Source organism: Mirounga leonina, unplaced genomic scaffold (assembly GCF_011800145.1).
Source record: "Mirounga leonina isolate KUSES-001 unplaced genomic scaffold, KU_Mleo_1.0 Mir_170, whole genome shotgun sequence".
NCBI lineage: Eukaryota > Metazoa > Chordata > Mammalia > Carnivora > Phocidae > Mirounga > Mirounga leonina.
This window is the reverse complement of record NW_023270433.1, coordinates 31,679,825-31,696,641: the sequence shown is the minus strand read 5'-3', so window position 1 is coordinate 31,696,641 and position 16,817 is coordinate 31,679,825. Positions and strand designations below refer to the sequence as shown.

Genomic DNA, 16,817 nt, shown 5'->3' with positions numbered 1-16,817 from the left:
CTGTAGTGGTTCTAGAGGAGGCTGGTGAGGAGAACATCAGGCCGGCTGAAGAAGCAGGCCAATGCTAGCCGTCTGGGTCCTACAGAGGAGGCCACTCATGCAGGAGAGGAACGGGCCCTGGGGAGCTTTAAGATGATGGACTTGCCTTTCGTGGTCTTCTATAGCCCTAAGGGCATCCGGGCTTGCCTGCCCTGTGACTGCACGGCCAAGGCCACCGCAGCCTGGTGCTAGCCATCCTCTTGGGGAGCACGTCTCTCTCCTTGACTTTCCTTGTTGTCTGTGCTTCTAGAAGGACAAAGTTTTCTCTCACCCTCAGGCCTTTGCTCATGCTGGTGTCTTCCTGGAGAACCATCCCATTCCTCTTCTCTGCCAACTCCCTTGTGTTCTTCAAGCTGAGCCCTACCCCCCACCCCAGGCCTCTTCCTGGGTGCCCCCGGGGCTCTGACTTGACCTGAGTGCTCTTATACACAGTGCCACTTGAGGTGTCCATGAGCTTCCCCGGGGCAGGGACTGTGGGACACATCTATGCCTTCAGGCCCAGCTTAGTGCCTGGCATGGAGTGTGAACTCAGGATGTACTTAGAGATGGATGGGCAGGCTGGAGGGCTCGGGGCAGGCAGGAGTTCAGCCGTGCTGGCTTCCTGCCACTCACACTACAATACAGTTTTCACACTCTTCTAGGTCTCCAACAATGGCTGGAGGGCTGTTTGCTGTGAGTAAGAAATATTTTGAATATCTGGGGTCTTATGACACAGGAATGGAAGTTTGGGGCGGAGAAAACCTCGAATTCTCCTTTAGGGTAAGTATTCCAGTCTTCTCTTCAGACTCATTCTAACCTGTTCTGTCTCTCTGTCTCTCCCTCGGGGAGTGATGGGATTTTCCAGGAGACCCTGGTGGACTTTTCCCCCATGTTGGCAGATTTTATCTGACAGTGCTGAAAGATCATGGTAGTGGTACACACATCCCATAAACATGCTTGTCTTCTTGTCTGAACCTTTTTTAAAAAAATGTACTTTTCATAGATTTGGGGCAGGGAAGGGCCTTCCAAGTTACCTAGTTCTTTTCTCTCACTACAACTGGGAGGAGCTGGGGCCTGGACAGGGGAGGTAACTGGGTCAGGGTCACCCAGATAGTGAGTGGCAGACCCTGGGCTCAAACACAGGCCCCTGTGTCCCGATTCCATCTTTTGGAGCCTTGATCTGCTTAATTATTCATGAAGTACCCTGTTTGGTACAGTGACTTTCCAGCTTTGCCACATACAAGAATTGTTAGGGAGACTTGCTTAAAAAGGGCAGATTTATAGGTACAGTCTCCAGAAAGTCAGGTTTGATGGATTTTCAGTAGGGACCAGGAATCTGCTTTTTGGAATAAGCCCACCTACTGATTCTGCTGCGTATGACCCACAGATGCCCCTTGGAGAGACCTCCAGCATTTCATTGGGGTTTCCAGTTCACCAAATCCTGCATTTTGAAGTATCAAAAAGTTATGTCAATGTCTATACTTTTTAATAGAAAATTTTAAATTTCAGTCATGTTTTGTATGGTTTCCTGCTTAGAAAGAGTTCATAAGAATTGGCCCTCCACTGAAGACTCACACCCCCCATTCTAAGTACCCTGGTCATACATCCTGGGGACAACGGGGTATTCCCAGCCATTTGCCCCCGCATGAAATAGTCTCAGACAACTCAGCCTGTTGAGGTTTAGGGTGTGCTTTTAATGGTCTTTCTGCCTCTTCCCTAGGTGTCAGGCTACTCTGCCTGCCTCTAGAAGCTCTTCCTTTCCCCCTTCCAAACCTCTCTTCTTACTTGCCACTTTCCTATCTTCTGTGGCTAGGAGACCAGGTAAAGAGCCTGTGTTTTACATGATGAGTAAATGGGTTCTGGTGAGGTCAGCTATGGGTACTCCTGTGGGTCAAGTGCATGAGCTTTAGTGCATGGACTTGGAGGTCTCACTTCCAATGGCTTATTCGTCTTCGGGGCTGTGTTCTTGCTCTTTGACTGCATTCTGTGTTCTGCGTGTGCTGGGGGAGGTGGCCTCCTGTCCCCTGGGGGGTGAGGCCCTGGCAGCATTCATTGTGACGTCTGTGTGCCCAGACTCCTGGCTGTGGGCATTGTGGACCAGCAGCCCGCCCCCCACTCACCCACCGGCCTCCTCCCTGCTCTGTGCACAGATCTGGCAGTGCGGTGGGACCCTGGAGACACACCCCTGCTCTCACGTTGGCCACGTTTTCCCCAAGCAAGCTCCCTACTCCCGCAACAAGGCTCTAGCCAACAGCGTCCGAGCCGCTGAAGTGTGGATGGATGAATATAAAGAGCTCTACTACCATCGCAACCCGCATGCCCGCTTGGTGAGTTCCCCGGCCCGCCTGCACCCTGGCTGGCCTCTGCACCCTAGCGGACCTGGCTCCAGAAATAGAGAATAAATCGGGCATCCATGATACCAGCATGGGAAACCTTTATTCCTCCGCTTATAATAATACTTACAGTTGCTTCTCATTGGTCACAGTACTTACAGTCTGTGCGGTCAGCCCCAACCCTGATTTCCAGACTACTGAACCACTGCTCCTGGGGGTCAACAGGGCCAGGTTCCTGCATGCCTTTCGCAGGCTGACATGTTTGCCAACTGATCAATACATAACTTGGTTTCGTGTGTATCTCGGTTGGAAGACATTACGAAGTACACAGTGTTGATTCTTCACATCGGACTCACGGCCAACAGCACTGTAACGCGTGAATGAAGCTCATCTCACCCACGTATTTTCTCCGTCAGGCCCAGCGCAGCCTTCTTGCACCTAGGAACGCTAGCCAGCCCTTCAGTGCCGTGCTCGGGGGGCTTTTGACCAGTGAAGTCACCAACACAGAGCAGCAAAACCTGGAAAATGTGGCACTAGGCGGACCCTGAACAGGACACTTGTTGACAGGATGGGGCTGAAATGTGACCTCAGCTAGGAGCGTCCCATGGGACTGCGATTTTCGGCCGCTCTGCGCGTGTTTGTGAATGACGGTGAAGGGGTCGAACCACAAGTACTGATACTAGGGTTACAAATAAACTTCAGCAAGCAGGTCCACTGCTTCTGCGCTGGCCAGCTCTGCAGGCCCCGGGACAGGGTGCCCACCAGCATCTGCATAACTGAGAGGGCCGCTTGGCAAGATGAGGTATGCTCTAAAACCTCTCGATTCCAGCCACTTGATGAAAATCTCTTCTTCTGAATCCTTAGCAGCCCTTCAAGATAGCTATGAAATTCTCATTTTTTAGATGACAGAACTGAAGCTCAGAGAGCTTGCCCAAGGCCTTGTGGGCGATGCAGGCAGAGCTGAGCCTGGGGCGTGTGCCCTCCCAGGGACCCTTCTCCCTGCTCTGCAGAGCCCTGTGGACCTGCCCCTGACCTCCCCCTTGGCCCCTCTCTGCCTCTGGGCTCCAGGGTCGTGGCTTCCTCTGTCCTGCTCAAGGCTGCAGGGTGGAAACATCCGCTCCTTCCCGTTGCCCCGTCTGGAAGCCCCAGTTCCCTTTTCCTGAGGGTTCCCAAAGAATAACGTGTTAGAGGGCCACCGCATATGCCTTTTGTCTAGATGCCCGGGACCCAGTGTTAAAATGGGTATTTGGTTGAAGGTGAGGATGCCATGACTCACCAAAGAAAGAACCACTGGGAAATAAGTAAAAAATCTAAAATTTTACTCAGCCATTTTCCTATCATTACCATTTTGCTAAATATTTAGCTTGTCAAATTTTAATACTTTAGCGTCATAGTGCATGGACAGTAATATGTCAGCGCTCAGCATCACGCCCCTGGCCATGCTGAATAGACACTTGCTTTTATTCAGTTACGTGGAAGTTCTTAATCATCGGTCTGGTCCAGAAAACGAACCTTCTGCAAGTATTTATCATCGTGGCACTTTGCACTCACCGCTCTAAGTATATATTCCGACTTCAGTGTGTTGAGCACGTAAGGTTTTTGAGCATGATTACATCGAGGTTACTTAACCTGTGTTTGAAAGTGGATGCTCAGGTATCAGCAGTAATTCAGCACGTCATGGTGTACGTACTGTACGGATGTTCCCTGGTCTGTGATCACGCGGCCCCAGGACTCGGCGGCTCCCTGACTTCACGACCAGGCGCTTTGTGTCCTTCCCTTGTACAGCCGGCCACACCTGCCTGCAGCGAGGACACCCGAGAAGGCAGATGTCTGTGTAACAGTCTCTCCCGCCACGGTGATGTAGCTGTGTCTGAGGCCGTGCAGGGCCCAGCACACAGTAGGTGTTCAATAAATGCTGTTGAGGAAGGGAACATCCGAGGAGATGGGGCTTTGACTTGGAACTTCCTAGTTCATGACCCGCAGGGACTCACTGTTCTTGCTGTTTTCTCAGGAACCCTTTGGGGATGTGACCGAGAGGAAGCAGCTCCGTGCCAAGCTCCGGTGTAAGGACTTCAGGTGGTTCTTGGAGAACGTGTACCCAGAACTGCACGTGCCTGAAGACAGGCCTGGCTTCTTCGGGATGGTGAGTGAGGCGGGCCTGTGGCGGGCAGGGGCTTCCCTGATCGACAAATCCTGGCCAAGACAGGTCTCTTTTATGGGGACTGCTGGCCTTCCTCTCCCTCCCTCCCCTCCCTGCATTCATGCACTGTCTTTCCTTCTTCCCACGTCTGGGCCTTGGGTCCAGAATGTCAACACTAGAAGCCATCTCCAAATTGGTGAGTATAAGCCTCCCATTTGTATAGATGAGGAAACTAAGGCTCACTTAGTGCTTCCATGTCCAATGTCACATTACTTCAAGCTTCAGTGGCTGGACCGGTTAATAATCCCCAACTCAGGGATTCATAAAGGCAATAGTGGAAGGAGAAGCGTCACTTCTGTTATTTTAAAGAACCTGAAAGAAATGTTTCTGGGATGAAGTCAACTAAAATGTCCAGTGCCTTTGGCTTTTGTGAGGAACTACACTAACTTAGGGAGGTCTCCTCTGCTGTATGGTATTGAACAGAAGTGCCTGTGTTCTATTCTCGAAGTCTAATAAATACAAAGCAAGACGCTCTATGGTCAACTCATCTTCAACAAAGTAGGAAAGAATATCCAGTGGAAAAAAGCTATTCTCTTCAACAAATGTTGTTGGGGAAATTGGACAGCCACATGCAGAAGAATGAAACTGGACCATCTCCTTAAACCATACACAAAAATAAACTCAAAATAGATGAGAAATTTAAATGTGAGACAGGAATCCATCAAAATCCTAAGAAACAACAGATGTTGGCAAGGATGTGGAGAAAGGGGAACCCTCCCACACTGTTGGTGGGAATGCAAGCTGGTGCAGCCACTCTGGAAAACAGTATGGAGGTGCCTCAAAAAGTTGAAAATAGAGCTGCCCTATGACCCAGCAATTGCACTACTAGGTATTTATTCAAAGGGTACAAACAGTAATTCGAAGGGGCCCGTGCACCCCAATGTTTATAGCATCAATGTCCACAACAGCCAAACTATGGAAAGAGCCCAGATGTCCATCGACAAATGAATGGATAAAGATGTGGTGTGTACACACACACACACACACACACACAACAGAATATTACTCAGCCATCAAAAAGAATGAAATCTTGCCATTTGCAATGATGTGGATGGAACTAGAGGGTATTAGGCTAAGTGAAATAAGTCAATCAGAGAAAGACAATTATATGATTTCACTCATATGTGGAATTTAAGAAACAAAACACATGAACATAGGGGAAGGGAAGGAAAAATAAAATAAGATGAAAACAGAGAGGGAGGCAAACCATAGGAGACGCTGAACTCCAGGAAACAAACTGAGGGTGGCTGGAGGAGAGGTGGGTTGGGGGATGGGGTTACTGGGTGATGGACATTAAGGAGGGCACGTGATGTGATGACTGGGTGTTATATGCAACTGATAAATCACTAATTTCTACCTCTGAAACTAAAAAAAAAAAAGAGAAAATTGCAAGCACATTGCATGGAATGTAAGTTCTCCACAACTGTGAACTAAATCAGAACCAATTACATCTTCAGTCATCTAAAAAAAAAAAACAAGTAAACACCATAAACACCTATCTCCCTAATATGTGCGGTCTCTTGATTATTTTTAAGTCTCTGCCTCTTTTAATGAAATTTTCCCCTACTCACCCAACAGATTTGTGCTTCTCAAGAGTATCTGTAACTTTCAGAATACTCCAACTTTAATATTTATGTGGAATTTACCCTGTGCTAGGCACTGCTCTGGGCATCGGGGGTTTGATGGTGGAAGGACAACCACTGTCCCACCATTAAGAAGTGTATTGTCTGTTAGGGGAATGGACATTAAATAAATAATCACACACACAGAATAAGTACAAAGCAGGCCATTAATGCATTAAATTCAATTTTCCTTGTGAAAATGTCCAAGCAGAGAGCATGGTGTAAGGAACCCTGTCCCGAAGAATCTAGAATCATCATGATATTGCCACTCTTGCTTTCTTTCTTTCTTTTTTTTTTTTTTTAAAGATTTTATTTATTTATCTGAGAGAAAGAATGGGAGACAGAGAGCACATGAGAGGGGGGAGGGTCAGAGGGAGAAGCAGACTCCCTGCCGAGCAGGGAGCCCGATGCGGGACTCGATCCAGGGACTCCAGGATCATGACCTGAGCCGAAGGCAGTCGCTTAACCAACTGAGCCACCCAGGCGCCCACCACTCTTGCTTTCTGTCTCCTCTGCTCCATCCTCTCTCGTTTTTCTTTGCTCAGGCTCACCCCAGGCATCCTGTCATTTCACTCCTGGTCACTGTCACATGCACGTCTGTACGGACATGATCTTACAGGACTACAGACCATTATCACACCCAGAGGAGCAATCATTTCTTCATATCCTTCACTATCTAGCCCTTATCAGGTTCCCCCAATTTTTCATATCTTTCTTGGGGTAGTTGGCTGGTTCCAACTGGGATCCAAACCCGGTCTACCATTGTGTTTGGCTGCCATGCCTTTCCTCCCATGGCTCTTTCAGCTGAGGCAGACCTCTTCCCTTTCTTCCCCCCTTTTACTAATACCTGTTGAAAAAACAGCATCTGTTGTCCCGTAGAGTGTCTCACCCTTGGAGTTACCTCATTGTTTCCCTGTGGTGTCTTTTAAACTGTGCCTCTCCCCACAGTTCTTAAACTGGAAATGAGGTCTAAAGGTTTGATTGGAGTGGGAATTGACCTTTTATGGCAGGAGCGCTTCACGGGTGTGCCCTGTGTTCCGACTGCGTCATGGGGGGGAGCACCTAACCTCTGGTCATCCTGCCTGTAGTGATGAGGGAGCCTGTCCTGGACCAGCTGCTATCAGGGGCCACTTCAACCTTCTCTCTCCTGTTTTTGGTGGCCGTTGATAATCATTGCCTAGACTCGTATTTCTTTTTTTCTTTTTAAATATGAAAGGCTTCACAGATTTACATGTCAGCCTTGCGCAGGGGCCACACTGATCTTCTCCGAACTGTTGCAATTTTAGCATACATGCTGCCAAAGCGGGCCCTAGACCCGTATTTCAAATGGCATTGCCAAACGGTGCTTTTTCTAGTCCTTTCATTTCTTCTGTAAAGAAGAATGTTCCCTTGTTAACCAGGACAGTTTGATGTCTACGAAATTTAGAGTTCATTCAGAAAAGGCATAACACATTTTTAAGTCTTTTTCTTTATTTGCCTATTTTTAGGGTAAGAGTTGGCACTCCACTTTCCTCCAGCTGGGCGGAATGGGTTGTTTTTGTTTGTTGGCTCATTTGCTTCTTGGCTTTTTCTTTTCTTGAGCATCATTGTAAACCAGTGGGTTTTTATATGGCCAGTGTTCTTCAATCAATTAACCTGTTGTGTGTGTGTGTGTTTCTTTGATCTGTTCAGGTTGCCCATCTTTGGCTGTGAGAATCTCTTTATTTTGGCTTCTATGGTCTTGACTCCTTATAGTGGTTTGATCGCCTCCTTGATTCTGGTCACACTCATTTTCTACATCTGCTGCCATGCCTCCCGGAAGCCCCGACCCTTTCCGCGGGGAGCTGTGGTCAGAGCCCACAGTCTGGACACCAGCGGTGGTCTTTGTCTCTAGGGCACGCTCCACAACAGAAACGTAATGCTAGCCACATAAGTAATGGGACATTTTTTAGTAACCATGTTTTAAAAAAGGAGCAAGTGAAGTTTATAACATATTTAATTCAATATATCCTCAATATTAGCATTTCAACATGTAGTTGATGTAAAAATTTATTGAGATGCATTACTTCTTTTCATGCTGAGTCTTGAAATCTGCTGTGTATTTTATCTTTACAGCATATTTCAGTGTGGACTTAGTCCCATTTCAGGTACCCTGTGGCCACACACCACCAGTGGGGACCACGTGGGACAGCACAACATTACAGCTTTTCAGTGGGCAGAGAAAGGCAATGCATATTTTTGAGAAACAAATCGTGAGCTCATACGGATACCTCAAATTCAAATGTAGTCTTACAGGATTTTTTTTTCTTCTTTGATATTATACTTGTATTTCTTTTTCTTTTATTTTTTTGAAGATTTTATTTATTTATTTCACAGAGAGAGACACAGAGGGAACACAAGCAGGGGGAGTGGGAGAGGGAGAAGCAGGCTCCCCGCTGAGCAGGGAGCCCGATGCGGGGCTCGATCCCAGGACCCCGGGATCACGACCTGAGCCAAAGGCAGACATTTAACCGACTGAGCCACCCAGGTGCCCCGATATTTGTATTTCTTTTTTCTTACACTGAAAATCTTAGTTTCAAAAAATATTCACATATTATTTGCTTTATCTTAAACTATATTTAAAGTAGTTTCAGAATAATAACACACCATTACCACTGGCAGTGTGATACTGAATGAGGTTTAAGATTTCTTTGCAGATCTGTTTATAGAATATAGTTCACTAAGAAAATGTAATCAAATATGGGATAGTTAAAAAAAAAAACTTGGAATGTTCTAAAGTCATTTAATGTTTCTTCTGTGTCTCACCAACTTGACATAGCTAGCTTGGTGAGTTAATCTCAGTTTTAATCTTCAGAGGTTCCCACCTCTCATTTAGTGTTTTTGTGGTTTGTTTCAAATCTTTCTGAACATAGGGAGCTCATTTGAGGTCAGGGTCCTTTGGTGGTCAAGACATGGCTAGATGACATTTGAACCCTTCCAAGTCTAAGATGCTCTGATTATTCTAAACATCTCCCGTTCCCAGATTCATTCACAAAGCAAAGAGACTCTAAGAACACGGAAGTCTGTGCTCTATGAGCTGGTAGACTGTGGAAACTTCTTTCTATATAGCTGAGTCTTATCTTCAGAAACAGACTAGTCAAGGGTGGACAAGGGCCAGGACAGGAGTGGGGTTCACAAGGAGTTCGTTGAGGGGTCTTTGAACTCTCCAGAAAGGGATTTGGAAAGGTATGTGTCTTTCCCTAGAGGCTCCCGAAAGGGAAGAGGGAGCATGGTTTTTTGCTCCTAGAATGTTTGAAGGGTTTTGGATCTAAAAGGTACCTGAGAGATGACATTAGATTAGATGGCGTTGAGTGATAGAGAGAGCACTGGACTTGGAGCTGAGGTCCTGGATTCAGACGCAAGTGTCTCTACTTGTGTGACCTTGTGCGAGTCATTGGCTCTGTATGATGCTATTCTTGTAGTGTAGAATGGTGGACTTCTGATCTGTGGACTGGTGAGTCTCTCAGTCGGGATATCTTTTTGCAGATGCACACTCGCAGGCGTCCTTGGGACATATTTGAGGCAACAACCCAGCTGTGCTTGGACTAGTGCATCAATGAGGCTTCACTAATGAGAACTGGAGAGATACAAGCTTTCAGGCCATAAAGAATTAAACTGTCTGCAACTCAGATTTGTCATCTTAAAACGGGGGCTATGCTTCTTGCCTATGGTATAGAATGGGAAAGCACTTTCTAAACTTGAAATGCAAGGGGCTCTTACCCTTAAGTTCAGTTCGTGAGGCAGACACTCCTCTCTGATGGAGTCATTACCTTCACAGCCTTGGGTGGGATCGTATGTTGCATATAAATCTGGACCAAAATGCCACCTTTATGTTTTGTTTAGCTCCAGAACAAAGGACTGAAAGATTACTGCTTTGATTATAACCCTCCCAGTGAAAACCAAATCGTAGGACACCAGGTCCTTCTGTACCTCTGTCATGGAATGGGTCAGAACCAGGTAGGTGCTGCTTCTCTAGCTTGACATTCTTGGGCCAAGGGACAGCGGACAGCAGGAGGCTCTATGCTCAAGGGACTATTGGTAGGAATCTCTCCATTTTAAAAAAATTAAACATTTAATAATAAAGATCAGAGTAAAAAAAATTTAAAAATAAAACATTTGATATTTTTTGCATGATCCAGGTAATATATGCTTATTGCAGAACATTTGGAAAATACAAAATAGAAGCAGTAAGTGAGTGACAGGTCCCAGCAACCGTCATAAGAATGAAGATGTATTTACTTCCCATCTTTTTGTATGCAAGGCCTTTGGATTATTGTTTGAAATAGTTATTATCATAATGTCTATACGTTTTCTATCCCATTATTTCCACTTACTTCATCATACTTTTCTTGTGTTATTAGACATCCTTTGAGACTATCATTCCTAAGGGCCTCTTGATAATCCTTCATGCGGCTATATTACTATTTAGTTATAACTGAGTCCCTGCCTGCCTGTCTTTGCAATTGTAAGTGACCCTGCCACTAACTTCTTGTCAGAAAAAAAAAAAAAAAAAGGAAAAAAAACAACAGATCTGCATTTCAGATGCCTTCCTTAGAATTAATGCTTAAACAGAATTATGAGTTTTGATACACAGTGCTGTGCAAAGCAGTGTTTAGGGCAATTGCCGGTGGCCTGGGCAGGTCTGTTTGGGTGAAGTGCTGAGCTTCAGGCTGGGCCGGGGAGCGAGTCCTGGAAGGTCTGTGGCCTGGAACAGGACCCCAGCCCAAGCAGGCAGATACACCAGCAGGGCGGGGCCCGTGGAGGACGGAGGAGATGAGGTGGCAGACACCTAGAGACGGAGGAGTGGGATTAGAGTTTCTTCCAACCTGGAGTCTCCCCAGGTTCTCGTCCAGCGATCTCCCTCTTTCCACATAAGACAGTAACTGGTGCATGTTGGTTGCTCCGTTTTTAGTTTTTTGAGTACACGTCCCAGAAGGAAATACGCTATAACACCCACCAGCCAGAGGCCTGCATCACTGTGGAGGCAGGAACGGATGCCCTCGTCATGCATCTCTGCCAGGAAACTGCTCCAGAGAATCAGAAGTTCATCTTGCAGGAGGTGAGCGAGCTGTCTCCTGCCTTCCGTGCTGTTGGTCCACGGGCTGCCGAGGGGGGAGTAGAAGTAGAGCTCCCCAGCCTAGTCCTCTCGGGTGTCAGGGGTGCAGCCACGGACAGGAGACCCAGGACTTCCCCCAAGGTGCTAGCAGTGTGGTTGGGGTCCCGCTTCCAGCATCAGCACCCAGCATCAGTAGCGCTTTGGCTCCCGTCCAGTCGTCCCACCCTCCTTAAACCTGGAGCCACAGTAATGGAAACAGGAGCTGTTGCAAACACATTCGAAGATGAAATGGGGTTGAAATGACGAAGGATGTGAGGTTAGACCCAGGTATGAGCTACTCCATGTCTGTAAGCCTCATTTTTCCCAGCTGTAAAATGGGAGCGATCATAGAGGACTAGATGTGTGGCAGAAATTGTCCTTGGAAACCATGAAGCTCTACAAGGATCAGCTGTTACTTGCAGGATAAGAAAATATCCTTCTGAGGGAGTTGGCTCTCCATCAGAATAGTTATTGTGGATTTGAAACTGGGTATTATTTCAGGCCTGAGAGGCACTAGCCGCCCCCACCCCCACCCCGCCCACACACACACAGCCGTAATGGGACTCGTGAATCTGTCAGATCCTTTGACTCACGAAAAAGCACATGAGGGAATAAATCCAAAAAAAATAATTCACAAGAAAAAATTAGTTCTCTTTTATCTCCATAGGAAGCTTTCATTCCCAGCCTGGCTCCAGGGATGGAAAGATTGGCCTCTGTTGCTTATAAATGGGTTAATTCTAAGTATGATTAGAAGCTGGAGTCCATTTTCCTGTAGACGATATTATGATTAGCACTGAAATCTGCAGGCCACCTGGACAAGCCTTGCACTATGGTGCTATCCATCCGATATTAAAAATAAGAGGGAAGACACCCCCGGCTGTGGTTCTCTGCAGCACCTGCCCCCGTCTCCTTCTCTTTTTTCTTCTAACTGGAAGCTGTTTGTAAGCCCTCGAGGAAGAGTCATGCAAGCTAGAAATCATAAAATTGGTTTGAAATGTCATTAAAATTTTATCTTAAATTTCAGTGACCATTTAAGGAACAGTACGTTTCCTTAGCAGGGTGGGAGAAAGGAGGCTGTATTTAATCATTTTCTTTCTTGGTACTCTGAGGGCTACTTGGGAGCTCTCTTAAGGGTTTTAAAGGTTAATATTTTTGAGGTTCTTCTGCATATAATTCTATTTCCAAAGTTTCTCCTTCCCTAGAACAGATATGTCACTCATTCTGCCCATTTGCTCCTCAGCCACGATGAAGTTCCCTGGGGTGTACAGCTTACAACAGAGACAGGTGGAGGGGAAAAAAACTCCAGGACCGGGGGAGAGGCTTGCTGAGTTAACTCAGCAACAGTTGAGAAAAAGAAGAGAAGGCATTAAAGAAGACCATGATCTTTGGGGTTGGGGAAATGGGCATGGTCCCACAGAACCCATGTCCTCGCTGGTGACTTACCCCCTCACCCAGCTGTTCTCTGGCTGAGCTGGGACTACAGCCAAGTTTCCTGAGTCTGCATTTAAAAACCTAAAAGAAAGAGATCACCAGGGATGTAATTAGTTGACCTGAGGGAAGTGAAAGAGGTTAATAAGAGATCTCTTTGATCCTGATTTCCCTGAACGAGAAGAAGAGCAGTAGGGAGGAGACGTGGAGTCTGACAGATCCCCAGAGTGGCCAGCAGGTGGCACCACCGGTCCTGACAGTGGAGTTGGGGACCCTGGAGCTGAGCTTCCGGCTACTGGGGAGCCTACCACACCTGCACACGCCTGGCCCTCCTTATGTACGCATGGTCCCGAGTCGCCTTAGCGCAGGGCAGACACTTAGAGCTCACTAAATGCTTCTGAAGTGATAAAAATCACCTGAGCTCTTAAGAACACATTGTAAGGAAAAAGATATTTTCTGGGGAATTATTTGCATTTCTCTTACATATCCATAGTTTATTATCTCTTGTAGGATGGTTCGTTATTTCATGTACAGTCCAATAAATGCATTCAGGCTGAGAGGAAGACGTTCAGTAGTGACAGTTTCGTACCCCTCTTGCGGGACTGCACCGACTCCGAACATCAGAAATGGTTCTTCAAGGAACACATGTGATAAAGTGTCACGGCACAAGGAGCTCATGGAAGGAGTGGGAAGGCCCCTGGACTCTGCCCAAGAGAGACTTAGCAGAGTCCAGTGACAGACCCACCCCAAAGCTGGCTGCTTTCCTTTGATAAGAAAGTTACTTACAACCTGTGAAAGTGATGTTGGATTTAAGAAGCTTTTTACTGATTTTGAAAACTTCAGAATTGCTCCTAAATACCCTATTTTCAAAGGGTAGTCATAAAATGTTAACTCTTGGTATTCAGAGAATTAAAACCTTTAAATATTTTTCTATCAAGATGTGTGTTCCTCTGTCATGCATTTCAATTACAATCCCTGGCAAAAAAGGTAAATATTCTATTTTTGGTGTCTGCAAGGATTCCCAGGCATTAAGATGTTTGCGTGGGTGGAAATTAGACTCACGTAGCATACTCTACGTAAACTGACAACACCTCAAACATTGGGTTAGTTTTTTCTCGGGCGTAGACAGATGGACACTGGGAACATTGTATTGATTCCTTCACATTGTTGAGATATTCCAGGTTTATTTAAATAAGGAATGCTATTTGGTTATGTGTCACCACCATAGTCAAGACTCCAGCGAATGTCTCTATTGGCTAAAGAGGACTAACCAGAGCTGAAATCTCAAAGGCACAGCACGACTTAGCGAGTCACCATCAGCTTCTGGCACACACGGTAGCCTCCAGACAACGCCTCGCTGTGTCATGGCTGGGGGGCTTTCAGAAATCACCTCCGCGACTTTAAAACACATTCGTGTCATTTTATGTTTTAATTACACATTGGCATCCAGGAGAAATGTACTGTGCTATATGAAACACAGTTTTCAAACGTGTTCATTAACAGTATTTGGTCCTTACACCCGTGTTCAGTTCTGTGCTGTAGTAACTGCTGCCGAACTAGCCCAGATCCACTTCTGGGATCTTGTCAACCTGATGACATCACTGTGAACAATTCAAAGAACAATAGGAAGACATTGCAGATCTTTGCTTTTGTAGCCAATCAGATGTGAGCGATGAAGACACAGGTGTACTTGACTAAAAAGTATCAACCTGTGTGGCCTCAGGCTCTTTTTTAAAGCATCCTGCCTTCTCTGGGGGGTCCAGTTTAACAATCACCCAGAAGGACTCCTACTTACCTGGCTAGCATCAATCTGATGCCACTCTGAACTTCGGTTTCTTCTTCTGTAGAATGAGAATAATGAAACCAAGCATGGAAGGGAGTCACGAGAATGAAATAACAGAGCAGATGTGGGCTTAGTTTAGTCCCTGGCATGCAGTATGGGCTAATTAAATTTCTAGTTTCATAAATAACACATTATAATATGTGAAGCACAATAAGCATCAGTGGGTGTTTATTCAAAAATAAATATTAAGTACTTTAGTTATTTTATCTTTATGGGATTAAATAGCTCATTGGCAGGCAGGACTATGCTATGAGCCCCTTCCAGCATATCTCAGTTCTCTCGTAAGTGGTGAAAGTGAGAAATTTTATGTTCTGCATATTTTACCCTTTCTGCGTGTCAGTCTGAGCTGGATGAAGGGGTGTCAGCCCCTCCCAGGGCGTGGGAAGACAATTCAGGCAGGCGTAAAATGGATGCTGACCAAATCCATAAAGAGTGCAAGGAGGGGACGCCTGTGTGGCTCAGTTGGTTAAGCGTCTGCCTTTGGGGCCTGGGTCATGATCCCAGGGTCCTGGGATCGAGTCCCGCATCGGGCTCCTTGCTCAGCAGGGAGCCTGCTTCTCCCTCTCTCTCCCTCTGCTTATGCTCTCTCTGTCAAACAAATAAAATATTAAAAAAAAAAAAAGAGTGCAAGGAGGCTAAACGTGCATTTTTGTGTGCGTTCACTGGGCATCGCCGCTCATCAGTTTGGTTTGAGAGTCATCCCTCTTACTCCTGCTATCAACTTAACATGTGGTGATTTTTAGGGTAGAAAACTAATAAAAATATTTTTAGGGTATCAAGGAAAGTATTCTTACAGACTGGGCGGCAATTTACTTTTTGAAGAACATTTCCCTTCACTGATAGATGGGGAATCTGAGCCTGGGTGTCTAAACCTGACCCACTGGAAGGTGTGAATTGGCCCCCAGTCCCGGTGCGCGGAGCCAGGAGTCCTGGGGGCCAGCCTTAGCTATGGCAGATCATTTCACCTTCCTGGACTCATTTCCTCATCTGCATCATGGGGATAAGAATGTCCTTAAGAAGGTTGATTTCTTAGCTACATTTTTTAGTTACCCTAAGGATTGCAGTATGCTTCCCAAATTTATCACAATCTTCTTCAGTAGAGTATCGAGTTAATTCTAGTAAAATTTAGCAAATTTTTATTAGTGTAACTCCATTTCCTACCCCCTCCTCTGTGTTATTGTAGACGTACATATATATTATAAACTCAATCAAATGATATAATTATTACTTTGAATTATTTTAATTATTTAAATAATAGAAAAAAGGAAAATATATATATACGTGTGTGTGTATATAATATATATATATATACACACACACACACAGTCTCTTATATTTACCCACATCTGTATCATTTCCATGCTGTTCATTACTTCCTGTGAATCTGAGTCCCCTCGTGTCATTTTCTGTCAGTGTAAAGACTTTTTGGTATTTCTTCTAGGATGATCTGTTAGCAACACAATCTCAGTTTTTATTTATTTGGGAATGTTTCTATTCTACCTTCAGTTTTTTGGAAGATCGTTTGGTTGGATAAAGAATGCTAGTTGACAGGGACCCCCCCCCCCCCGCCACCACCACCTTCAGCACTGTGAATTTGAGATTATACCACCTTGAGTGTTGCCTTTGTTTTGAGTGAGAGGTCATCTGCTAATCACTTGGTTACCTGTATGTGATGAGCCATTTTCCTCTTGCTGCTTTTAAGATTTTCTCTTTAACCTTAAATTCTCTTTCTCTTCAATGTGTCTTTGGCTTTCAGTGGTTTAAGATACGTCTAGATGTGGTCTGTGTTTATCATACTTAGGGTTTGTTGAGCTTTGGGGAATATAATGTTTTTAAAATCAGTTTGGGAAGGTCTACAGCCATTTTTTCTTCATTATTTTTTCTGCCCCTCTATTCTTCAAATTGAATAAAGTCTATCTGTCTTCTTTAAGTTCATCTGACTTCTTCAGCCATCTCAAACCTGCTCCTGAGGTTACACAGTCATTTTATTTCAGTTATTGTACTTCTCACCTCTGAATATCCACTTGGTTCCTTTCCGTAGTATCCAGTTTCTGTGTTTGAAATTTGACTCATTGTTACAAGCACATTTTCCTTTAGTTCTTTGAATATAGTTTTTAAAAATTCTTTGAATATATTTGTAATAACTACTTTGAAGCCTTTGTACCATAGCAGCTTAAAACATTAAAGACATTATCTTGCAGTTTCTATAGGTCCGATTTGGGGCATGGCTTGACTAGATTCTCTGCTCAGGGGCTCCCAA

At 45.4% G+C, this 16,817-nt stretch overlaps 1 protein-coding gene and 1 non-coding gene across 2 annotated transcripts in view; one reads left to right on the top strand and one right to left on the bottom strand.

Moving 5' to 3' along the window:
* The window catches only part of GALNT12 (polypeptide N-acetylgalactosaminyltransferase 12), a 36,478-nt gene extending 22,827 nt beyond the window's left edge, over positions 1 to 13,651 (top strand). Inside the window, exons 5-10 of the mRNA XM_035016221.1 lie at positions 681 to 798; positions 2,169 to 2,345; positions 4,363 to 4,494; positions 10,035 to 10,148; positions 11,104 to 11,250; positions 13,225 to 13,651. Coding sequence (XP_034872112.1) covers positions 681 to 798; positions 2,169 to 2,345; positions 4,363 to 4,494; positions 10,035 to 10,148; positions 11,104 to 11,250; positions 13,225 to 13,365 — 829 coding nt within the window. The 3' untranslated portion in view covers positions 13,366 to 13,651. The remainder of the gene's footprint in view (positions 1 to 680; positions 799 to 2,168; positions 2,346 to 4,362; positions 4,495 to 10,034; positions 10,149 to 11,103; positions 11,251 to 13,224) is intronic.
* On the bottom strand, positions 7,377 to 7,479 carry LOC118018287. Its single transcript, XR_004681364.1, has one exon. It is a non-coding gene; the product is annotated as a U6 spliceosomal RNA (small nuclear RNA).
* Positions 13,652 to 16,817: the final 3,166 nt, after the last annotated feature.